Genomic DNA, 22232 nt, shown 5'->3' on the forward strand with positions numbered 1-22232 from the left:
ACTTAGTAGCCATAATCAGACCAAGGGAACTTGTACATAGGACAGATCCAAAGCAAGTTCGCTCCAAGATTCTTGATGTAGTCAAGCGTACTTGTTATTCTATTGAGATTTCCTGGTCCCTCTCTGTTAGAGTCTTGGTGGTGTTGCTGCTGACACGAGCTGCTGATGGCCAAAGCCGCTAAAGAGGGCTTCGCTTGCCACCAGATTAGGCAGTGGAAAGTACAATACTCAGCTTTATTATACGAAGATTAACTTTAGACAGGGGATTATCCTAACTAAACAACTTATAAGGTATTTCCTTAAGGAGGAGCAATGCTTGTTGTAGTGGCCAAGTTCTCTACAGGGAGATTACAAAAGCAATCCATCTCATACCAAGCCCAAGGTTGCTGGTAACCCTGACTGGCAAACGTTCCGCTCCAGAACTCACAGAATCCATCGTTTGGAAGGTCTTGCTTGGCAAAGTAATCGCAGTTGGGCGTGTCAATGCAGAATTGCACGCATTCGTCTAGCGTGAATGAGCCAATCTGAACACCAAGATAGGTTACTCCTGAACCGGTTTGTTGTTCCTTGACGCCGCACTTGGGCCCAGATGGGAAGCCACCGGGGCATTGATAGGTCAAGCCGGGGCTTGCGGTTGTGGTGGCAGCAGTGGTTGTTTCGGCAGCAGTGGTTGTTTCAGTGCTTAAAGTGAGCTCAACAGAAGATGTCTCGAGCTCAGTTGTGGCCTCATCGGTGATGGCCGTAGAAGTAGCGGCAGTCGAAGTGGCTGTGGTAGCATTCTCATCGGTGGTGGTCGTGGAAGCAGCAGTAGTCTTGGTGGCTGTGGTGGCATTGATTTCACCAGAGGTGGATGTTATACTCGACGATGGTTTGCATGGGCTGGCCTGAACACCTGTTGCGAGCAGGACAGCCAGGGGAACGAGGATATTTTGAGCTTTCATTTTGGATAAGTACTAGGCTCGAGGAGGAGTAGAGCAAAAAGGTTAACAGAAGGAAGGGATGGGACGGGTATTTATACAGCAAACATCTCCTCTTTGACAAGCTAAACATACAGAGCCCACTATGCTTTAAGTTGCCTTTTCTTTTTACGCCAAGTCAGGGGCAAGAATGTAAGGACAAACCAGATCAATGTATTCTGTATTTCTTTTGGAAAAATGGAGCTTTGGCTGAGGCTGAGGTTTTTATGTAGCGCTAGTGTCAATAGTTTAAGGTCGCTTAGCAGTATTGGCCCATTTAGTTTAATTACCTCTTGGCGTCACATCAGCAAATCGCAAACCCAAGCTTTGACTATCAAGCGCCTGTCAATTTCACCTCAGCTGAGTCTGCAACTTGGCTCAATTGTACTTACCCGGCAGGCCCCTGATTCCTCCCCAGGATAACTAGTCTCAACCCGTAGTGAGCCAGCACTAACGCGGTTGTCAGATGGGCGGGCTTGGCTCTAATAATAAGAATAGTGCTATTTAGAGTATTCATAATGCCGAAATTTGCAAATACGTCCAAGGCTGTTATTAAATCCCCTAGAAATGTTTATAGTTACAATAACATAGCCCTTGCCCATTCTGAACCAACAATATCTCGAATCTCAGCACAAACACCCTCTTTCCATCCTCTCATTACAAAGGTATTACCACTATTACCATTATCCAAGAAGCAGCCATACGAGAACAACACGAGAGCCGCAGGCTCATGGGCTTCAACAAGCCTTATGAAGTCTTTCCCAACTAAGCAAATCCATTGCAGCGATGCTCTATGTGCCGGGCACCACTCTGATGTCTGCGCTTTTTTCACCAACCACTTCATTAGATCCAGAGCATCCTGACAGATTTGTCTGATGAGTGGATCCTCTTCTTGCTCTAGGAATGTCAAAGAATTAAGGATGTCAAGGACTGGATCGAGAGGCCCATGGTCTGGTGGTTCAGCCTCAGTGACATAGAGTATAAGCTCGTGACGATCCGGCCGTATAACGCCATAAGCGTCTGCAATAGCCCTGACGCCCCTCGTGAGCCTGCAAGTGACGAGTATGTCGCTCAGCATGGTGGGAGGCTCGTCCTTTACCCGTACAAGTTCTTTTAGTGAGCCTTGGGCATAAGAGTTAATCATCATGAGAACTGAGGCAAGATGGCACATGGGGCCGTTGTTGAGATTAGCTTTCGCTACTGCATGTCTCATCATCCCTGCGGCGGCTTGAGAATACTTAAATCCTAGAGAGGCGTATATATCCCGTCGTATTCGATGTCCTGGTGCGTTTATTTGTGATTGATGTGCAGTATGCGCTTGTTCAAACGAAGATATAGCCAGTACGAGGTTCAAGATAACTGGGTGATCAAAGGCGAGGTGAATTACTTCATGCTGCCAAAGATCCTCTGACCCTCGCTGATGGACAATGGCCTTGTAAGCAACATGATGCCAGTGGCATAGCAGCTCTCTATCATGTGCCGCGAGGCCATCTGTAGGAGATGGAGCGATTCGTTGGAAATGAGTGATAGCGATGTTTGGTGCCGAGGCCTTGTTATTTGGTGACTGCGTCCTGCTCCGAGGTGATTTTTCTTGGGTTATGAGGCTGCATGTTGAGCTACGGCGTATGCAGGCTGTACATGGAATCGCTTCGTCACACTAAAGCGGCTGTAAGCGATCATTCATCTCACTTAGTCCATGTCGGTCATTACCTTGACTTTTCTCGACTTGCACTCCAGGCAGCCAGTCCGTGTCTTTTTATAGGTCATTTCGAGGGATTTAAATGGAATCAACAGGTCATAACATTACTACTCTGATTCCTAGGGTCGGGCGGTAATAAGGGATCTGGTCCACGGCCCTCAACGCCACTGTGGGCCTCAATCACGCAATCCATCTCTCAGAACGCGTCTTCCACTAACCCCGTCTCAGCAACATACGTAGCCCAATGCACAAGCATTTCTTCCAAAATCTCAGGCCTCTTCTTTGACAGATCATGTTGTTCAGCCGGATCCTTCTCTACATCAAACAGCTCCCAACCATCTCCACCTTGCTTTGCCAACAACACTGCCTTCCAATTTCCTCTGCGTATGGCACGATTGCCGAATAACTCCCAGCCATGGATGTGATCCGCATCCTGGTGAACGGCTGGATACTCTGTAGGAGATGAGAGATGGCTAACCCAGGACTTTCCTCGAGGAATGACAACTTCTCGACCCCTGAAGGACTTCCCTGGGTGCTGCACCTGTGCGAGATCGAGGATGGTGGGCAATATATCCATTACTGTCGTGAAGGCAGGGGAAATAGTCTCGGGAGCCGATGAGATTGGAGGGAAGCGTATAAGGCATGGACAGCGAATGCCGCCCTCAGTTGACCATCCCTTAAACCCACGAGAAGGCGCAGTAGCTGCACACGCCCACCGAGAGCCATACCAGACATACGAGTCGTGATTTCCGATATTCTTGAGGCTGTTGTCATAGTATGCAGCTATCAGTTCGCCAAGTGTCTTGAACGACGACAAGAGCTAATTCTCACAGTTAGTATCAACTTCTGCATTAAATGGATAAAGGTTACAAACTGGTGCAGCTTCCAACGTAGATCCTTCTGCGCCATTGTCTGACATAAACAAGATGAAAGTATTGTCAAGTTCACCTGATGCTTCAAGTGCGTCGACGATTCTCCCAATGTTCTGGTCAAGGAGATCAACCATGGCTGCATAGACCTCCATCTTCCTTGCAGAAACAGCTCGCTCGTGATCAGTGAGATCTTCCCACTTCACACCGGCTTCGAAACCAACAGGAGGAGCTGCTTCAACATCAGATGGCACGAGACCTAACTCTTTCAATTTTACCAGCCTGTCTAGTCTCAGCTGGTCTGGGCCATTGTCGTATTTTCCACCTGGATTCATCAGTAAGGAAGCTTTATGGCATAGGCGGAGAGCTTACTGTATTTGTTTATAACATCTTGTGGCGCTTGCATTGGCCAGTGTGGCGCCGTATAAGCCAAATACGAGAAGAACGGCTGCTCCTTTTCCTCTTTGGTCCTGTTCCCTAACATGTCAATCAACTTATCCGTAAAAAAGTTTGTTGAATAAAAGTCTCCAGGCAAGTCTTTCTTTCTATCCACCGGACTTTTATTCTCCATCCAAAAGCCATCAGACGTCAAAAGCATTGTATCTTGATCCGCCTCGAACTGTGGTTCGTAATTGAAGTGGTTGCCACAACCAGGCAAGAAACCAAAACTCTTCTTGAAGCCCCTTGCACTCGGCGACACGTCGGGAGTCATCCCCAGATGCCACTTTCCAGACATGAGAGTTAGGTATCCCGCGTCAGAAAGAATCTCAGGCAGAGCAGCCACTTTCCAGTTGAGGTAGCCTTCGTAGCCAGGCTTATCGACGTAGTCAGGATACTTTCCAGTTAGGTTCTTTTTCATCTCAGCAAACTCGGCCATCTGGCCAAGTCCAGCGATGTGGTTGTCTGTTCCAGAGAGAAGCATTGCTCGTGTAGGTGAGCATGCCTGGGCGGTATGGAAGTTGGTCATGCGTATGCCATCTTTGGAGAGGCGATCTAAGACAGGGGTGTCTATCTCGGAGCCATATGGCTTGATATCACTGAAGCCAAGGTCATCTGCGACGATGATAAGGAAATTGGGTCTTTTGGCAACAACCATGATTGCAAAATAAATGCCAGAGCAATTCGAGAATTAAAAGGCGGAGAAAAAGTGAATGGACTCTGCTATTAGAGTGGGAGTAAGGTGATGTGTTATTATATACGTAAGACATAAGATTTGTTTTTACTTGCATCACGGTTAGTAGACGCGCTCCGCATGAACCCGACAAGTAACCACCCTAGGCACCTGGGATATTTGTCGTGATTAGAATGCAGCTGCTAATGGAGCAGAGCCCCCACTAACTCCAGCTTTTAGTGTGCCTCGGATGATGCTGCCATTGGTTCCAGATTCAATATTTCCAAGCACGCAAGATTCACATGTCAATGGCGTCTGACAGATTGAAGCTAACCCTCATTCGCGATAAGGCTAAGCAAGTCAAAAAGACCGGGCTGTCGCTCGGATCATGGCTTCATTGGTGCATTCGATTCGACAACGCAGCGACTTCCACTGTTGCAGGATATTATAGACCATTGGACTCAGTTAATGTAAAATTGGCGAAGACGTAAGTGCGATAGACTGGAAGTTTGAGTATTGCGAAATACCGCATCTTTATTGCGAGATGTAAGAAAAGCTGTGGCGAGAATTACATATTATATGCTCTCTATTTAAGGCCCTGAAAGACTGCACAAGATTGCGGCTTGCCTACCCAGAATCATCTTGTCTTTCTAATTACATTCTCAAACATAATGATCGACAAAGAACCACTTGCATCCACTGTGGATGACTGCAGTTCGGGTCCAGACAAAGAGTCCAATGGCCCCGATCAGCGCCCCCTCATTGATTGGTCTGACACCGAAGAACGAGCCGTCGTCCGTAAGCTCGATCTCCTTATCATGCCTCTGCTCATCGCCGGCTTCTTCGTCCTGCAGCTCGACCGTGGCAACATCGGCAACGCCCTCACAGACTTCTTCCTCGCTGAAGTGGGCATCACCCAATTCCAGTTCAACATCGGAAACCAGCTCCTCAGTCTCGGAATCGTACTACTAGAGCTGCCGAGCAACCTTGTCCTCTATCGTCTAGGTCCTCAGAAATGGATCAGCTGCCAGATCTTTTGCTGGGGCCTGGTCGCCACGTTTCAAGCATTCATAAAAGGAAAAGGCGTTGGTGCATATTATGCTACTAGACTGTTGCTCGGTCTTTTGGAAGCCGGCTTCATTCCTGCTGGCTTGTACACTCTGACGCAGTGGTACAAACGTAACGAGACTAGTAGGCGCTTCACTGCCTTCTTCCTCGGCAACATGATTGCTTCAGCGGCAAGTGGTCTCATTGCCTATGGTATTCTTCAGATGAGAGGCGTAGCTGGACTGTCCGGTTGGCAGTGGATGTTCCTTATTGAGGGTATCATCACGATAGTGGTCGGTATTGTTTTCGCCTTTCTCATGCCCAACTCACCCGCAAACCCGTCAAACATTGTCGGTCACTTGTACTTTTCATCACGAGAAATCCACATCCTCACCAATCGCGTTGCCATCGACAACCCTACCCAAGGTCCGAGACACAAATATGTCAAATGGGTCGACATCAAGTCAGCTTTCTGTCGGTGGTACATCTACCCGCAGCTGACTGTCTCTTTCTGCTGCATCGCCATTATCTCGCCACTCGGGACGTATCAACCATCCATCATTGCAAGCTACGGCTACGATCGTCTTCAGGCAAACGCATTGTCTTCAGTTGGTAGTTGGATTGTCATCGTGCTGAATCTGTCATTTGGATGGATCGCAGACAAGAGTCAAAGGCGAGGTTTTCTGATTCTTCTCGCTACAGTCCTGAGTTTCGCATTCTGCCTCGCGACTAGACAATTGGCCACAAGCACGAACCGCGATCTCAAATACGGCATCCTTACTTGTACCACGCTGTGGGGATCTGTGGCTCATCCTTTGAACGGGTCCTGGCTTGCCGTCAACATTCGTAATCCTGCAGAGCGGTCCATCACGATGGCTTTACTCATCATGACTGCCAACGCGGCTGGTTTGGCGGGTGCTCAGATTTTCCAAGCACATGATGCGCCACTGTACAGGACAGGATTTACCGTCATTCTCACCCTGGCATCTATTGCTTTGGTATTTGCGATTGGCTCCAATGCGCAGTATCTCTGGTTGAATAGGAAACTTGCCTCCAAGGCGCAGTTAGAAGAAGGAGGAGAAGCGGCAGGTGAAGGAAATAAATGGCGGTTCTCGCTGTAGACGTTCAAGGACTTATATGTGTTACATTGAGTTGACATTAGCTAAGAGCTAAGCTTGCCTGATGAAGCCTGGGTCAGAGTTGACAATAAGGTGTTCTTATATAACTTCAGCACTGCTGAATATTCTTCTAAATAAAGAGGTTAGAATCTTCTAGCAATAGCTTCTCGGGACTTGAGAGGTGAAACCATTCTTGGCCATCGTTGCCCAACTATTCTGTCTGTTCAATGACATTATATTAACCATTAACCTTCAGTAGCAGAGTTTCCAGAGAAATAGAAGTACATTTCACACCCCACTAACATACTTATAGTAGTATGATATCTGTAGGCCAAGCTCTACAGGCTATGGACACTACTATTCTTAGTCCAACGACGGAATGTTTTGCCGTAGTAGTAGAATACCACACCAAATAGACACCAGAGAAAAACCAAGCTTCCATTGGTCATGATAGGTGGGATAAAACTGAAAGAATTAGTAACAGTTAGATGAAAGCCCTGGTGATTAACTTACCCAGCCTTGATGCTCCAAGGGGTAATGAATTTACTAAATCCATATCCCCAAACATTTTTGTTAACTGTGATACTGACAAATAAGCTGCCAGCAACAGGCTTATAACTGTCAACAGCATATGTGCTTGAAATGCTGGGGAGGGCCGCAACTTGGATACCTGCGCAAGAATATCCAATAAGTACAATGACTTCCCATGGCCAATGGTTCTCGTATCCAACCGAGACGATGATGTTCCCAAGGTACATAATAAGAACAAATGGAATCATGGCAAGCAACCTCATCTCTGGCTCGCGAACACCATTATTTCTTGCGGTGAGCTTAGCAGCCACCCAGTCAGATAGAGGACCACCAGTGGCTAGGCCGATGAGAGCTCCGGCAAAGATAGCGAAATTGGTGAACCCGATGGTCTGAGTGGAGAAGTTGTAAGGTGGCGCGGCAAGTACTTGGCTTTGAGTTAGATTGATGGTCAGGAAGGAAGAGCAGCTCCAAGAGACAACAAAGCTGGCAAACTGAACGATGGGAAATGCAAACAGCTTCCAAGGGATCCATAGATCCAGAAGAATAGCCTTGAAAGGATGTGGATTGGGTTGGAAGACTCGGAATTGCCACTTTGCAGGCTTGCCCCGGCCTAGATATGGATCTCTTTCAGCCGTCTCGCTTGTTGATAGATCGGCAAGTCTATCGGGGGTTGCTTCCTCTTTGCCGGTGTTAGTAGCATGTTCTTCGATGCTATCATTATTAGGCCGGGAGGTCTCAGCATGGTTGCAATTGGCCGAACTCTCGATCTTCTCGTTGTTCGCTTTGGTTTCCTCAATGATCTCGTTGGGATGAGGACGGTGCCACCTGAGAGTTGTCAGTTGGTTTTCAGCAACTTCAAGTAGGGCGAAAGACGAACTTGGTCTCTGGGAATAAGAAGATGATATAAATCAGCACAACTGCACCCAGGGCCACGTTGAACCACCAGAAATTACGCCACCCGACGTTGAGAGCCATGGAACCGCCGATAATGGGGCCAATCATCAATGATCCCATGTAGACAACCCAGTACAGAGTGTTCCATTTGCCTCTGTCATGTAAGAAAAAGATATCTAACAAGCAATTAGATCTATGACAAGGGATGTGTATACTTTAATAACATCAGCATGTTGGCTCACCAGCAATAACGGCAGGTTGAATCGACTCTGCAGGACCAGCACCAATACCATTAAGCCTATATCACAGTAAGAAGGTGTTCTGTCAACTCTTGCTCGTGAAAACGTACACACATGCTCCCATGAAACTACCATAAGTCTGCGCACGGGCTCTCCATATCATCGAGGCCACGCAAATCAAGTTGGAAGCAATGTATACCGGTCGCCTGCCAAAGGAAGTGCTTAATGGAACCCTATCACACGGGTCTTAGTGATACGTCTTGGTTTGGAATTGGCTCTCTCGCCTTTGGAGGACATGGACTTACCATATGAAGTTGCTGAAGCCCAGCACCAAGATACACACTCCAGTGAACTGCACAGCATCTGCTAGGCTGCAGTGAAACGCTTCAATGTAGTCTGGGAACATAGGTGCCAGAGACAAGGGCCCAAAGCCTTGGAAAAATGAGGTCATACTGGCCCCAGTGATGGCTAGCATTTTCCATGTGAGTGACCAGTTGAGAGGGTCAGCCGGGTCGTCTGAAGGTTGCGGAATAAGCACACGATTAGAACCCGAGCGATCTTTGACAAAATGGTGCGAAGCAACATCTCTCATGATCTCTGTGCCAGGTAGAATTTCTGTATGGAGCTCTGCCTCAATAGCATGGATCTCCTGAGACAGGCATTAGCATGCAGGCTGCAGACGAGTTCGTAGAAATATTATACCTCGTTATTAGAATTCATCTCCATGGTGATTCTACCACTTTCCCTCTGCCACTGCTATGTAGATAAAGTATAAAACAATGATCAGAATCCCTGACCTCTTGAACTTGATACCAACTGACATATTGGAAGCCTCGCATATTTAATAAGTAAGTAATGTAACTGCCGATCCTTTTACCGAATTTCAGAGCTACCTTCCCCTCACGACTCACCTTGTGTATAGAGAGGTTAGCTAGGAATCTCCCATTTAAGACAACCTTGGCTATAGCAAGCCAACCAGGTGTGATCAGCTCCTGATATTGGGTGGACTATGATGCCGGTAATCCGTGCGAGGGAGGACTCTTCCCCGCACCCTGGCTCCCCATGGGGAAGCATGGGTAATGCCCACCAATCGTGGGGAGACTCTAACTCCTCTCACATGGTCTCGACCCTCACATTGGCTACTGGCGTGCCACCCGGCAAATCGGCATAATAGTGCAATTGTTGGCGCATGGTTTAGTAATTGATCTGTCCTTAAGCGAAAGGATTAATACCGGTAGTGCTGTTGGTCGTGAATTTGCTGGTGTGCCAGCCGTCTACGTAGTGCAAGTTTTAATCACACACCCCAGTCTCTACAGTACTGGCCCTGAGTGGCCGCTGGAACGAGAAGTACCTAGTGCAGTCTCAATGTACGGTGGCTGGGGGAGGCAAGAAAACTCAGGACCTTTATCCTAAGTGACAGAAAGACTTAGGTAAGTTTATTATAACTCAGTGGTCCTTTAGATTGGTTGTTTTTGGCACCCTGATTAAATGTCAGAAGCTTTCTTGCCCCCAGAGGGGTGGATTTACTGGTTCTCAGAGGGTGATGGGAAGGCGGCATACTTACCTTGGTCATCACAGACCACTAGATTATAAGACAAGACGTTTCAACGATGGCCATGTTACCGTTCGCGGGGCGAATTTCGGTGTGAGCCTGCTTCTCGTCGATCAAGTCGGAAGCCTTCATTTCAACAGAAGTGACTACAGCACTCGACTTATAGTTATTCCGGCATCAGATAATGCATATAATGATATAAGGGGCTCGGGGATTAGTTAAATATAAACAAAGTGCACCATATAAATCAAGCCGGCTAATATTCTTTTGCAACACCAGCTTTGCTCCGACAGATGTAAATGTGAAGTCATTCAATAACTCATTTAGTTTCTCAGGCGTTTGAGCTTCCGTCGTCGAGGCTGTACCAGCGGCAATAACCCTTGCAACTAATTACGTCTTGGCTATCGCCTTAAGTGGTTTTATTCTGCTACTGCAAACCGTCTGGATCAGTGCAACATCAGCAATACCTTCGCCCTTGGTGAATCGATGCCATTTAAAAACGATAACTTTCGTCTCTAATCGAGCAGATGAAGGCTTTCATCCTTTACAAACGGCCCTTCAAGCTTGAAAGTGGATCCAGAAGCAGTCGCCAAACCATGGATTTTCATAAGTGCATTGTGCTACTTGGACCAATACCATCTCCGTCTGCCTTGTTATTTCCGTCCCTGTCGGCTATTCTACATTGCCTTTCGACGCAACAGCACTTGCCAAGCAGCTTTTTGAGCATCTATGAGTTTACCCCCTAGTTGCTGAGCATCATGTTGGGCCGGATTTGAGTTGTCTTCAGTGCATCGGTCTCCTCAACCGTCACAACAAATAAAAACGCACCAAAGTAAGATATGTTATAATTAGTTCTTACATAATTCTTTGCCGGATAGTTAACTTAAAGGAATTACCAGAGCCTAGCTTTGCTGTGGGCTGATCTTGACCACCGCCGGGTTTATTAAACCCTTGGTATTCTGGGTTTTGATAACTTATAGCGAGCTATATATCTTTATTAGCAACCCGTGTGAGCGACTCCCATTGCAGTGTCTTGAGAACGTGTCTCCTCTGAGAGTCTTTGGACATAACAGCAGCTTAAATAAGTACGTCGCCAATCGTGATCCGTCTTTAGTAGTCTGGCCTGAATGGCCAGGTCATTCCCATCTTTCCTATATACAAGGGCAGTGGTTCTAAGAGCTCTGTATTAAGCGTATCTGCATTTAAATTTGAGACGGGTCGTAACGATAAAATGGATCGCGTGTATACTGTTTATTAAAATACTTTAGCTCTAATACATAAGCCTATTCGCTGTCCTTCTCCACGTGGTCAACCTCTTTAAACATGCTTCTGAGGAGGTTACCAATTTGCTCTCTAATGTCAATTCCCTCACTGTAGACAATAATCATTTGTCAGGGGTCAGGAGGTCGCATGCCGTAACATTATCTGCATCGCCACAACGAGCAGGAATGCGATAAATGCCAGTGGTGGCATCTATCGTCATGATACCCAAGTGGCTATTATTTATGTTTCTCTGTTATACCCTACGTGGAATCTTTTTTAAGTAGAATTTATAAAATTGTATCCATTAGTGCCTAGAGAAAACTGAGTATTTGTTTTATTTCCAAGACTATCTTCTATTTATTTAGATAGATTATTTTGATTTTCTGATGCTTCTGATTATTCAAGTCACAGTCTACTGCTTTGCATTCTTTAGCTATGTCTTATGATTTAAATTATTGCGTTTATTGCTAAATTTATAATATTATAGTCTAAAGATCAGCATTCCAATAATACTATTAATTGGCATTTTATACTGTCTTGTGAACTTCAGGTTTAGGTTAGCTGGAAATAGCTCTTGCTTTACTGTTATTCCCAGTATGTCACTAATATTCTGATAAGAGGGGAAGCGGGTCTGGGGAGCTCGGACCGAGGCGCCGGCTGATGTGCACGGCTAATGAGGATGTTTTGCCTCAGGCATCTTTGTTTTTCTCCTATCCGTCATCAAACAAAGACAACTTTACATTTCTCAACCGCCTCTATCTTATCCAATCTCACACCCACTTGCACCCCAGAAAGAGACAAGTCACGCCGGGAAAATGTCATCGTTAATAGACACGCCAAATGGCAAAGCTGCGATTGACGCAAAAGCGCTCTTGGCTGTATGTTTTATCTATTTCTTGCCTCGGTATATAATACTCACATTTTCAATATAGGCGTACCTTCAACAATTACAGTCAAAGCCCCTGAGGACAAAGATGCTTACTCAAGGGTCTTTGTCAGCCTTGACTGAGATTATAGCCTCGTGGTTTGCCTATGGGCTCCCTGGCCATGGCCCAACGATTACTTCCCGTGTCCCCCAAATGGCGTTTTATGGTGCTTGTATCGCTGCACCACTGACCCACTTTCTCAACACGACTCTACAGCGGAGTCTGCCGGGACGAGTAATCTTACAAAACCTCATTACTATGTTCTTGGTAAGTAGATTCTCTAGCTGCCCCACCAATTCCTGTCAGAGACTTACCTTACTTCTTACAGTTCTTCCCCATTCAAAATACTGTGTATCTCACATCAATGGCCGTTATTGCTGGCGCGCGTACGACTGAACAGGCTCGCGCTGCAGTTCGCGCCGGTTTGGTGCCCATGACGAAAGCTATGTGCGCCATGCATCCAATCTTGATCACAATTGCAAACTTGTTCGTGCCAAAAGAGGCATGGGCTCCTTTCTTTAGCTTGGTTGGGTTTTGCCTCGGAACCTTTTTCAACACTTTGGCTAAGAAGAGGAGAGTTGCTGCCGCCGCTGCTTCCAAGAAGGAATCTTGAGGGCTTTACTCCAGCGCATACCTAGTCTTGTATTGATGAGAACTTCAGTGGCTTCTTGCGTTATGCTGGCATTTAGAATATGGGAATATAATAGACGTCGTTCAGCATCCTTCACACTTTTCATCCCATACTGTAACTTGATTACTATTACTGTGATTGAGCGTTCCCCTTTGCCTTTGCTGAGAGCGCTTTAGAAATATAAGTCTAATCTAAACGAAACATAACCCAACACCTTAGGTAGAGCAAGCATTCTCGCCAATTCATCTTCGTCTCAGTATAGTCATGGTTCCTGGTATGACAAAGCATAGCGACAATTCGCTCATAGCCAAGACTTTAAACAGTCTCAGAGCGATCCTCAATTGCAACAACTCTTGATTAATACCATTGTTTGGTTCATGGGAGTTGCGGTTGATATTGCAAGTGGTGGCTTGCTGAAGTCACTGGGTACTGTTGAAGACGGCACTCCACGGCTTTGTGGATACAATGATGGTAGTTGGTCTGCAAGCCCCAGGAGACTTTTAAATCTCTGGTTGATGTTAGAATGGCGTGTCGCGACGGACAAAAGACCCATCTATACTCGAGGAATTTCAGGCCTTGAGTTGAGTGAGTGGCTGTTGGAAACTTTTAAGAGGAAGCAGCCCAGGGTCAACCTTGCTTGGTCTTCCATGACCCACCAAGACTACGACAGCGCAAAGTTAGGGAGCAGCCACGAATAAGCAGGTAGCCATTTGGATGCTTCTCACGACCTCACCGACTCTTCGTAGCTGAGGTTGTATTTGAGTTATTGGAAAAAACTCATACAAAAGACGCAAAAGAAATGAACTATTTCGAGTATATAACCGATCCTCATCGCCAGTGCGCAATCATCGCCCATCGCGGCATATGGAATGAAGCTCCTGAGAATAGCTTGCTTTCCATCCGCCGCGCCATTGAAGCTGGCTACGATGTTGTCGAGATAGACGTACGTCGTACCGCTGATGGCGAATTCGTACTGCTGCACGATGATACACTAGAACGCATGGCCAGCATCGACAAGAAGCCCGAAGAGTTGACTTTAAAAGAACTGATATCGCTTCCACTGAGGAACCGCGATGGCGGTCCGAATAGTCCATTCACCGAGGAGAAACTGCCCAGCCTGCGAGACGTCTTTGAACTCACCCACGACAAGATTTTCATCCACCTCGACATCAAGCATCGCCATGCCATCCCAGAAGTGCTGGCCTGTGCACAGAAGATGGGTGTCGAAAAGCAGGTGGATTTCTGGGCTGACCTAAAGACGGAACATGATCTAGCTTGGATCAAGGCCAATATCACTGTGCATGACGTCCCATTCATCGCTCGTACACATCTGGAGCATGATGACTGGCGAGGACAGGCAAGGCTTGCTCTTGAGCTGAAGCCCTTGATCTGCGAGGCCTCGTTTCGAAACCTATCCCAAGTCGATGCAATGAAGCAGTAATTCCATGACGCCGGCATCACGCTCTGGGTCAATACACTAGATAATGTCGCCTCTTCAGGCTTTACTGACAGCGCTGCATTGGAGGATCCCAACAAGGTCTGGGGACGGCTGCTCCGGGCCGGCTTCTCCGCAATTCAGACTGACGAGATGGCGGCACTGCGATCCTTCCTCGAAAATGCCAATTGCGGAGCTGCTCACACAGCAAGAAATATGATCTGAAGAACTGAAGGTGTCAAGACTTGCCTCAACGATGTTACCATAGCAGCGCTGCATCTTTACCTGCTGTATCACCGACAGCTTCTGGTAGTGATACTATACGTTGCTACTGGCAATGACCATGATTATGAACTTCAAAGCAGTGTTAAAGTTAGCCTGATGAGCTGTGCCTGGTATGCGCAGTGATGCAGTAGCATCGACAGTTGCACCACCCCCGAGTTGTGTGTTTGTTGTTATTCCGTAATTCTAGTTATTTTGTTCCAGCAGTCCTTGTCTTCGGCAGGTAAAGAATGGAACCAGAGGAAAGCTCACAGGCACTAGAAGCCAAATAAAGACAAGATATGGTCATGCTGTATTAAAAGGCTGGTTCCTATGTACTTTTGCCATCCAACACTTGAGGTCTACCTCCCGCTGGATGGCTCAGCATGTGGTTCTCTTATCATTGTGAATAACTTAATTGCATCGCCATCATCATCGCAAACCATTTCCTTCTGGAACTTGAACCCTAGACGTCCGTAGATAGCTATGTTCGGGACATCGCGGCTTGACTCTAAGTAGCATCTCATGTTCTTAGCATCGGCTTCGTCTGTAACAGCCTTCATCAACTTGGCCCCGACTCCTTTACCTTGAGCCTCAGGGACTACAACCATGATGTTCAGAAAGTAGTAGCCCCGAGGATCTGTCCAGAGAGTCGATTGGGCGCTGGCTTGGGCATCCTTCCAGATATAATATCGCTGGTCTTGGTCAGCAACTCCTCGTATTCGACACGATTTTGGATAAAATACCTTGACATTCAATCCTCCACGGCCATACCACAGATTCATCTGTATTTGTCCAAGGTATAGTCTCCAGCTCTCAAACCAGTCACTCCATGTTGAAGGCTGATCTGCTGGTTGGGGACGTAACCACATAGCCACGCCCAGCACTTTATCACTGTTTTCTTCTTTGGCAACGTGAAAGATCCCATTGCGCATTCCCCACCTCATTCGAATGGCAAGAGACTCAAAATTCCGCTGGCGGTCGAACTTGGACAAGAGTCAGTATTGAGTACGATTGTAAAAGTGTTCATTTTGTGACCTTCACTCACTTTCGCTTGGTCATAAACCCATACGTTATAAGGATCTCCAACAAAAGCTTGTCTATAAAGTAAGCAACTTTACGGCTAGACGATACGTTCCATACTTACTGCACTGCCTCCACTGCACCTGGGATGTCTGCCTCGGTAAGGTCGGTGATATAAATCCCCATATTGAAGGATTAATTGGTAGAATACTGGATGGAGTGTCGGTAGGTTTCCGAAATGCAGCAATATTCTTGTTCACAGGATCGGGAAGTCTACAGTGGAAGAGAGGTGCTTTCGTATGAAATAGGATCAAGGGTGAGTAATGCCATGTCCCCGTTCTCTCACGAACTGGGCCGGATTCAACTCCCACGAGACTAACAAGGAGACCGAAGCAGGGACGACTTATTACCCCTCACAATGCTTCTTCAGGTGGAAGCTATTTGTGGCTTATCTCGGTTTAAGCTTAGTTGGAAACCCGTGGCTTGTTGAAAGTGGGGAGATGCTTGCCACCACCAATCGCATTTCGTTGTCGTTATCTACCTCGCATACACTTTCCAAACGCAGTAAGTCGCAGCGTTGACACAATTTCGCCCAACTCGGAACTTGGACAAGTGGGCAGTGGTACTTGGTACCTTGACCTCAGCGGGTACAGCCAGTCCCATGTCCCAGCCTGGACATTACCCAGCAGTGATATAGATAGAGAGATTACTCACTTCTCAATTAGCTACACGCAGCACAGTACCAGACATGGCGACCGATAAGACACCGATTGAAAGCCAAATTAGGCCTGGTTCGGACGACGAGCTGAACTCGTATCTCAGTAAGACCTACTGCATCGAAGACAGACTCATTTACTGACGAGATTACAGACCCAGCTACCGCTCGATTCCTCAAAAGCGTGTCAAGGTCAATCCTCCAGGACCCGGGATTGCCCAGGCCAAACCCAACAGTGTCAGCTTGGCAAATTCCTCCTCATCCATCTCTGGCCTCTATACAGTCAAGGGTTCTGCCAGAGTTTACTGATTTTGCGGTGATTGGCTCCGGTATCACTGGCTGTAGTGTCACAAAGACACTCCTTGAGCACCCATCTACAGCTAGCTCAGTTGTAACGGTGCTTGAGGCCCGCACTCTTGTTAGTGGGGCAACGGGACGCAATGGTGGACATCTTGTCACAGCATCTGGGCATACATTCGGTCCTCTGGCTGAGCAGCATGGCACTGAGGCGGCAAAGGAGATCACCCGCTTCAGCATCATGAATATTGAGCATTTGATGAAACTTGTCAGAGAATTCGACCCTGCTTTGCAAGAAGAATGTCAGATACGAGATGTTCTCAAAGTCATGGCTGTTGGAGACGACGAGACATGGGCTGCTGCCAAGAAATCTGTTCTGGGTTTCCAGGACAAGGTTCCAGAGTACAGCGCTTATCACAGTATAATTGAAAGAGACCAAGTTCCAGAGGTATAACCCAAATACGTCTTCTAATCGAGCTACAACAAGTCTGACATATCACCCAGAGATGGAATATCAAGAATGCATCTGGAGCCGTTGAACATGAAGCTGGTGCAATTTGGCCCTATCGACTACTCACCGGAATCTACGAGCGTCTCTTGAACAAGTACCCCAATCGACTGAATATTGAGACAAATACGCCGGTCACTCGTGTTGAGTTCTCACAGGGCTTATATCCCTACACCATCACTACTCAAAGGGGAAGCATCCGAGCTAAAAAGGTCATCCATTGCACTAACGGGCATGCGGCGCACTTGTTGCCAGGGTTAGCTGGAGGTCTGTATCCATTCCGAGGAACAATGTCAGTTCAAAGGCCGGGACCGTTGTTTCCAAAACACAAAGGAACTCGATCCTGGAGCTTGTCTCATAAGCCAACACTGGATGCCGAAACTGGCTTCTTCGACACTGGGCTCTATTATTTGCAGCAAAATGCTCTGACAGAGAGTATTTGGATCGGGAACGAGACGGCATATATGAAGGATATCTTGACTTCGGATGATACTTATGTTCCTAAAGAAGCAAAGCAGGCACTTTCTACTGTTTTGCCAAAATTGTTTCTAAATGGTTGGGGACCAGAGACCGTTTCAGAGATCGAGTCCATTTGGTCGGGTATTCAAGGACATACAGCAGATGGACTTCCTGTAGTTGGCAGGATACCTGAGTCTCTGACGGGCACTATTGGGGACGATGGACAGTGGATAGCTGCAGGATTCAACGGGTATGGGATGGACAAGTGCTGGCTGACTGGTGAGGCGTTGGTTAAGATGATACTCGGAGAGGATGTCAGCGAATGGTTTCCTGGGGCATTCCTCATCACAGAGGAACGTCTCCAGACGAAGCTAACAGCTGATCAAACGTTGCTCAAGTTTGCAAAGATCGCCTTGCCTGCAGGTGCCAAGGAGGGGAAGTTGTAAAGTGTTAGACAGTGAAATAGAATAGTCTATAGTACCATGAACTCCCTTAATGTAACTTTAACCACCAACTACACTACCCCATCATTGTGCCTAATTTCTTCTCGTAAGCAATATCCAACCAGTAAGCATCCTCCTGTCCCTCATCTATCGCTGACCAAACTTGATTGATGAGCTCCAAGATGACTTGGCTCTTTCGTAAGGGCAAGATATGTGTATATGCTGACAGCCGGGAGCTCACAAACTTACGAGCACGGGCTACTTCGATAGAAACACCGTCAATGCTCAGCATGCCGGGATCTGTCATAGAGACTTCAGACCCTTGAAGACTGTGAGATTTCTGCCTCAGCTCACCCGATATGGCGACCATAACAAACGGCTGGGCACTGCGAGTCCTTGACTCAAACGGAATGTCTTCCAAGACACCAAGGATATGCAAAGCAAACTTTGTCAGCCATAGTTGCCTCTCCTGCTTTGTCGGCACGTGATGTGCTGGTAAAGGTCGTAAAATGTGATCCTTGTTCCAAGGTGAATATCTTTCGTTCAGAAGATCGGGAAAGACGCGGTAGAGCTGCAACAATCCTGTACATCGATACGCTTCATCCATAAGCTCCAGATGCTTTAGTGGTGTCTTCGGATCGCCAGGGTTCTTGGTCTCGAACGTGTTTGGCACCTGGTGTGCTAGGAACATGCGTTCCAACCGTCTGCCTTCCCGCAATGCAGCTCTGAAGATATCAAGGTCGCTTTCAGTCATGAATTTCATAGTTGACATGTGTTTCCGATATTGGAATATGAGTATCCCCGTATTCGTCAGTGCACGAACCATATCTTGTGAAATGCCAGAATAAGGATGTGGCTCGATCGGTTTCGTCAGGTTTGGTGGTCCAACACGTACCTCTCGACGGTACTCTCCTAGCTCGTTCTTATCCGTGAGATAGACCAGAAGCATAGCCCAATAGTCCATGGTGTCTCTGAAGAAGGACATCTCCGAGCTGTTACTATTCTCAGTAGCAATTTCATCCAGTATGCTTTGACTTGCTCGAAAGGTCTCGGTTGCAAGATTATGCGGGCTCAACCAGCTCGAGGTATGGCCAAGAAGCATAGATGCAAGCAGCATTACTTGTTTCTCCACCTCTTGAGGTCTGGTTTTCACAAGATGCAGTGCTTGTGAACGTTCTTCGCGAGCAACTGGTAGCAAGTGCGGGAAGTCTTTTGACAAACATGCTGCAGCCATGCTCTGGATTGTATGGTAGAGCACTCCGGAAGACTGCCACATTTTCTCAATGATATTGCGCATGACATTGAGTTCGCTATCCCAGGAACAGTAAAGAGTAATGACTTCGCGGAAAAAATATTCAGATAGAGTGGTTGGGGTGTTGGACATTCGAGGGTGCGGGTCGAGGCATGGATGACGAGTCTGGACGAGGGATTGTTCTTCCCGCATTGGGTTCTCAGATTGAAACATCGAGTGGCTTATGGAATCACCAAATAACTGTCCAATCACTCCCATTGGTTCCTCGACATCGAATGTTGACCCTGAGTCCTCAGGGAGAGTCCAGACTGTCAAGTTCCCGCCAGGCGAATCTAGTATGTTGTCGTTGATCCGCGGCGAGGATTCGCCCCCCAGGAGGTCTTGCGATATATTGTCAACGCTGAATATGTCGGCTGGCATGAGGAAGTCCAATTGAGATGGAGGATCAAGCCATCCGCTCATCTGGTGAAAGCCTTCGGCTACTGAATTGGAAGCAACGTTCACACGACTTTTTGCCTTCCTCTGTCGTAAAGGGCTCTCGCTAATATTTGGTCGTGTCTGGTGCTTTTGTGACCAACGTACGTTGAGTGCATATCCTGGGCATTCGTATTTTTGGTCCTCACAACGAATGCAGGCCGGCTTCTGCTCATCGCATTTAACCTCTCAAGATGTGAGTAGACGGGTGAGCATTGGTTTGGCTGTGCTTACCTTTCTTGCTTTGCACCTGAGGCACCCATTGCGAGACTTTGAATGTGGAGTTTTGACTGATTGCTGCATGATCACTACGAGTAAGCCAGGCAGAAGCGCAGTCGCATCAGGGATCTTTTTGAATTGAAGGGAGACGAAAATGTGACAAGGGGAAGTGTTACAAGACGAAGCTGGTGGGTTCCCCCGCTTTTTACGATAAGTTAGTGCCTCTGCTAGCCAGCTCCAGAACTCGGATCATATGACTTAGCGCCTCCATGAGAAGTGAAATGGATCCGGATTTAACTCTGTATCTTGAGAGGAGACATTACAACCTTCCAATCAATCGACTTAACTCTGGATCAAGCATGGAATTACTAGCAGAAGTCGTTACGAGAAATTGTTCAATGTTGGGTGACTGGACTATTAAACTTGACATGTCTACAAATACACTTGCAATCATAGGTACCAAAACATCAATTAAATATTATTTACTCCATGCATTCCTCAAGCATTCCAAATCTCCTTTACTTCATAATTCTTCTTGGCGTGGAAGAACCAAAAGCATAAAGACAAGAGAGCAATACCGACCAAGACGGGGGAGGCATAATTCATCTGCACAGCTGTAACAGGCATATAGTAGGGGAAACAATAAAAGACGAGGGCAACCATTGTCCATGACAGCATAAAAATATTGGCAATCAATCCGAGCTTGGGGTACCAGAACGGGCCATGTTGGAAATTGCTGCGCCCTTGCAAAAGAACCAATACAACAGGAACACTGTAGCTAATGTATTGGAGCAACAGGCCCGTCGAGATCAAAGAGTTGAAGGCGAGATCTGAGCCAAGATAGAGGCAGCCAAAGAGAGCAGTTCCAGAGGCAGACCAAATCAACGACCAGACGGGCGTATGAAACGGAGCAGGTGCAAGTTTACTGAGATGGCGATGCAATGGAAAGCCACCTTCGCGGCTGATTGTCCAAGCAAGGCGGGACTGCCAAGTCTGGATTGACCAAACCGCACCAGCTGTTGTGATAAGAACAGGAATCCACAAACCGACAGCAGCCGCTTTGCTCTTGGTAATCATGTAGAATAGAGAAAGGGCTGAGTTATCCGCGGCTCCATCTATAGTAGGTACGTTGATCAGAACCGAAGTCACGACCAAGAGTCCGGACCCAAATCCGACAACGATAGTCCACATAAGAGCTTTGGGAATATCGGTGCTGGGTGAGGGCATTTCCTCCGCCAAGTGGGTGGCGACGTCAAGACATGAGAAACTCCAATTGGCGCCATTCATCCCGATGATAAAGGCAATTCCTTTTGGCCATCCCGAGATATTAACCGAGGTCGTGAAATAGTCCTTTGCAGAGGCGTGGCTATCAGACATGGCAAATAGGGTGATGAAAATAACACCAATCGTCATGCAGCTAAACAGGAGCATGATCTTCGAAATTCTTGGGAGGGCATGCTCAAAACTGGCGCAAATAACAGTCAAGATATTCAACAGCTGGAACCCAACAAATCCCATCCAACGCTTGTACACAAAGTTGGGATTCAGCAGAGAGATGATGGCACAAAAGCCCGTGGGTACTGAGAGACATGCTGAAGCGCCTGTAGCAACCGCGGCAAGCCAGCTGACAACAGCGATTGTGTATGACAGAAAGCGACGATATCGAGGCGGGGATAAGCGATTGACCCAGATATACTGTCCGCCGGGATGAGGCATGGCCGATGCGAGTTCTGCCAAAGTTGTAGCTGTTGCAAGACCAACACCCGCCATGACAAGAAACCCCCAGAAGAAAAGAGGTGATCCGCCCATTGGAAGAGTACTTCCAAGGACGAGCAGGAGTCCGACAGCGGTGTTGGTTGTACCATAACCAATGCCAAGGGCAGATAATGTCGTGAACGGCTTGAGTGTCTGGACGGTGACACCGCCAGGAGAAATTGATCCGCATTCAACAGCATCGCTGTCTGTCTTGGCAGGCATTTCCGAAACCTCCTTGGTATCTTGTGACTTTAAGCTTGGTTGATGTGTTTGATGGTGCATAGTGAAAAGATGTTGATAGTACAGGAGAGCGAATAAGAATTTGGCTCAAGAGGCAAAATGATACGTGGGGAAAGTCATACGAGTTATATAACTTGACCAACTCCGTATAAGATAACGGTCTGGTAGGGGTTGTTAGTGACTTATATCAACCTGTTCCCCGCGTTTAGACATGATAGGCGAAGTCGATATCTCAATGCGAGTGCGGAGGCGTTGTCATGTGGTACAGGATAAGCTTAAGCCGTATAGGGAATCGCGTTATGAGGTGAGCCACTA

General features: G+C 47.2%; 11 protein-coding genes across 11 annotated transcripts; 4 read left to right on the plus strand and 7 right to left on the minus strand.

Annotated features, from left to right (window-relative positions):
- Positions 1-205: 205 nt before the first annotated feature.
- On the minus strand, positions 206-974 carry BKA55DRAFT_559527 (uncharacterized protein). Its single transcript, XM_046191988.1, has one exon. The coding sequence runs from the start codon at positions 939-941 to the stop codon at positions 300-302; it is 642 nt and encodes a 213-aa protein (XP_046052528.1). The 5' UTR covers positions 942-974; the 3' UTR covers positions 206-299.
- Positions 975-1533: 559 nt separating this feature from the next.
- Positions 1534-2448, minus strand: BKA55DRAFT_721778 (uncharacterized protein; the record flags this gene model as incomplete). Its single annotated transcript, XM_046201018.1, has 1 exon — positions 1534-2448. A coding segment is annotated over one exon (915 nt), but the record flags the coding sequence as incomplete, so codon positions are not given.
- A 331-nt stretch (positions 2449-2779) lies between these two features.
- On the minus strand, positions 2780-4768 carry BKA55DRAFT_559528 (alkaline-phosphatase-like protein). Its single transcript, XM_046191989.1, has 3 exons — positions 3897-4768; positions 3530-3849; positions 2780-3475 (listed from the first exon to the last, which is right to left on the minus strand). The coding sequence occupies exons 1-3, from the start codon at positions 4618-4620 to the stop codon at positions 2852-2854; spliced, it is 1668 nt and encodes a 555-aa protein (XP_046052530.1). The 5' UTR covers positions 4621-4768; the 3' UTR covers positions 2780-2851.
- Positions 4769-5306: 538 nt separating this feature from the next.
- BKA55DRAFT_505282 (major facilitator superfamily domain-containing protein) lies at positions 5307-6803 on the plus strand (the record flags this gene model as incomplete). Its single annotated transcript, XM_046187173.1, has 1 exon — positions 5307-6803. The coding sequence occupies one exon, from the start codon at positions 5307-5309 to the stop codon at positions 6801-6803; it is 1497 nt and encodes a 498-aa protein (XP_046052531.1).
- A 335-nt stretch (positions 6804-7138) lies between these two features.
- On the minus strand, positions 7139-9190 carry BKA55DRAFT_686239 (serine/threonine kinase 16; the record flags this gene model as incomplete). Its single annotated transcript, XM_046198903.1, has 7 exons — positions 7139-7265; positions 7314-8156; positions 8209-8401; positions 8468-8523; positions 8575-8697; positions 8770-9113; positions 9167-9190. 7 exons carry the CDS (start codon positions 9188-9190, stop codon positions 7139-7141), a joined length of 1710 nt encoding a protein of 569 aa, XP_046052532.1.
- Positions 9191-12000: 2810 nt separating this feature from the next.
- On the plus strand, positions 12001-13038 carry BKA55DRAFT_672551 (uncharacterized protein). The gene is made up of 3 exons (XM_046197998.1): positions 12001-12157; positions 12212-12472; positions 12534-13038. Exons 1-3 carry the CDS (start codon positions 12095-12097, stop codon positions 12816-12818), a joined length of 609 nt encoding a protein of 202 aa, XP_046052533.1. The 5' UTR covers positions 12001-12094; the 3' UTR covers positions 12819-13038.
- A 597-nt stretch (positions 13039-13635) lies between these two features.
- Positions 13636-14277, plus strand: BKA55DRAFT_686241 (PLC-like phosphodiesterase; the record flags this gene model as incomplete). The annotated part of the gene is made up of 1 exon (XM_046198904.1): positions 13636-14277. One exon carries the CDS (start codon positions 13636-13638, stop codon positions 14275-14277), a length of 642 nt encoding a protein of 213 aa, XP_046052534.1.
- Positions 14278-14806: 529 nt separating this feature from the next.
- On the minus strand, positions 14807-15968 carry BKA55DRAFT_559533 (acyl-CoA N-acyltransferase). Its single transcript, XM_046191990.1, has 4 exons — positions 15680-15968; positions 15581-15632; positions 15279-15518; positions 14807-15227 (listed from the first exon to the last, which is right to left on the minus strand). Exons 1-4 carry the CDS (start codon positions 15739-15741, stop codon positions 14895-14897), a joined length of 687 nt encoding a protein of 228 aa, XP_046052535.1. The 5' UTR covers positions 15742-15968; the 3' UTR covers positions 14807-14894.
- A 335-nt stretch (positions 15969-16303) lies between these two features.
- On the plus strand, positions 16304-17980 carry BKA55DRAFT_535692 (FAD dependent oxidoreductase-domain-containing protein; the record flags this gene model as incomplete). The annotated part of the gene is made up of 3 exons (XM_046189728.1): positions 16304-16376; positions 16426-17015; positions 17072-17980. The coding sequence occupies 3 exons, from the start codon at positions 16304-16306 to the stop codon at positions 17978-17980; spliced, it is 1572 nt and encodes a 523-aa protein (XP_046052536.1).
- Positions 17981-17990: 10 nt separating this feature from the next.
- Positions 17991-20089, minus strand: BKA55DRAFT_734976 (fungal-specific transcription factor domain-containing protein). The gene is made up of 2 exons (XM_046201281.1): positions 19938-20089; positions 17991-19889 (listed from the first exon to the last, which is right to left on the minus strand). Exons 1-2 carry the CDS (start codon positions 20004-20006, stop codon positions 18054-18056), a joined length of 1905 nt encoding a protein of 634 aa, XP_046052537.1. The 5' UTR covers positions 20007-20089; the 3' UTR covers positions 17991-18053.
- A 243-nt stretch (positions 20090-20332) lies between these two features.
- On the minus strand, positions 20333-22130 carry BKA55DRAFT_559536 (amino acid/polyamine transporter I). The gene has a single exon (XM_046191991.1). It carries the CDS (start codon positions 21957-21959, stop codon positions 20421-20423), a length of 1539 nt encoding a protein of 512 aa, XP_046052538.1. The 5' UTR covers positions 21960-22130; the 3' UTR covers positions 20333-20420.
- Positions 22131-22232: the final 102 nt, after the last annotated feature.

This window comes from Fusarium redolens (assembly GCF_020744475.1).
Source record: "Fusarium redolens strain MPI-CAGE-AT-0023 chromosome Unknown BKA55scaffold_4, whole genome shotgun sequence".
In the NCBI taxonomy this organism is placed as follows: Eukaryota; Fungi; Ascomycota; class Sordariomycetes; order Hypocreales; family Nectriaceae; genus Fusarium; species Fusarium redolens.

What these genes read in the sequence shown, in the direction of transcription:
- BKA55DRAFT_559527 (XM_046191988.1), bottom strand. Translation starts at nt 941, where the DNA reads ATGAAAGCTCAAAATATCCTCGTTCCCCTGGCTGTCCTGCTCGCAACA.
- BKA55DRAFT_559528 (XM_046191989.1), bottom strand. Translation starts at nt 4,620, where the DNA reads ATGGTTGTTGCCAAAAGACCCAATTTCCTTATCATCGTCGCAGATGAC. An exon ending in AGATGTTATAAACAAATACA is followed by an intron (nt 3,850 to 3,896) that starts GTAAGCTCTCCG and finishes TGATGAATCCAG; the next exon opens with GTGGAAAATACGACAATGGC. An exon ending in CTACGTTGGAAGCTGCACCA is followed by an intron (nt 3,476 to 3,529) that starts GTTTGTAACCTT and finishes TGTGAGAATTAG; the next exon opens with CTCTTGTCGTCGTTCAAGAC.
- BKA55DRAFT_672551 (XM_046197998.1), top strand. Translation starts at nt 12,095, where the DNA reads ATGTCATCGTTAATAGACACGCCAAATGGCAAAGCTGCGATTGACGCA. An exon ending in ACGCAAAAGCGCTCTTGGCT is followed by an intron (nt 12,158 to 12,211) that starts GTATGTTTTATC and finishes TTTTCAATATAG; the next exon opens with GCGTACCTTCAACAATTACA. An exon ending in ACCTCATTACTATGTTCTTG is followed by an intron (nt 12,473 to 12,533) that starts GTAAGTAGATTC and finishes TACTTCTTACAG; the next exon opens with TTCTTCCCCATTCAAAATAC.
- BKA55DRAFT_559533 (XM_046191990.1), bottom strand. Translation starts at nt 15,741, where the DNA reads ATGGGGATTTATATCACCGACCTTACCGAGGCAGACATCCCAGGTGCA. An exon ending in GGTGCAGTGGAGGCAGTGCA is followed by an intron (nt 15,633 to 15,679) that starts GTAAGTATGGAA and finishes CTTACTTTATAG; the next exon opens with ACAAGCTTTTGTTGGAGATC. An exon ending in GTGGAGGATTGAATGTCAAG is followed by an intron (nt 15,228 to 15,278) that starts GTATTTTATCCA and finishes GACCAAGACCAG; the next exon opens with CGATATTATATCTGGAAGGA.
- BKA55DRAFT_734976 (XM_046201281.1), bottom strand. Translation starts at nt 20,006, where the DNA reads ATGCAGCAATCAGTCAAAACTCCACATTCAAAGTCTCGCAATGGGTGC. An exon ending in TCAGGTGCAAAGCAAGAAAG is followed by an intron (nt 19,890 to 19,937) that starts GTAAGCACAGCC and finishes ACATCTTGAGAG; the next exon opens with GTTAAATGCGATGAGCAGAA.
- BKA55DRAFT_559536 (XM_046191991.1), bottom strand. Translation starts at nt 21,959, where the DNA reads ATGCACCATCAAACACATCAACCAAGCTTAAAGTCACAAGATACCAAG.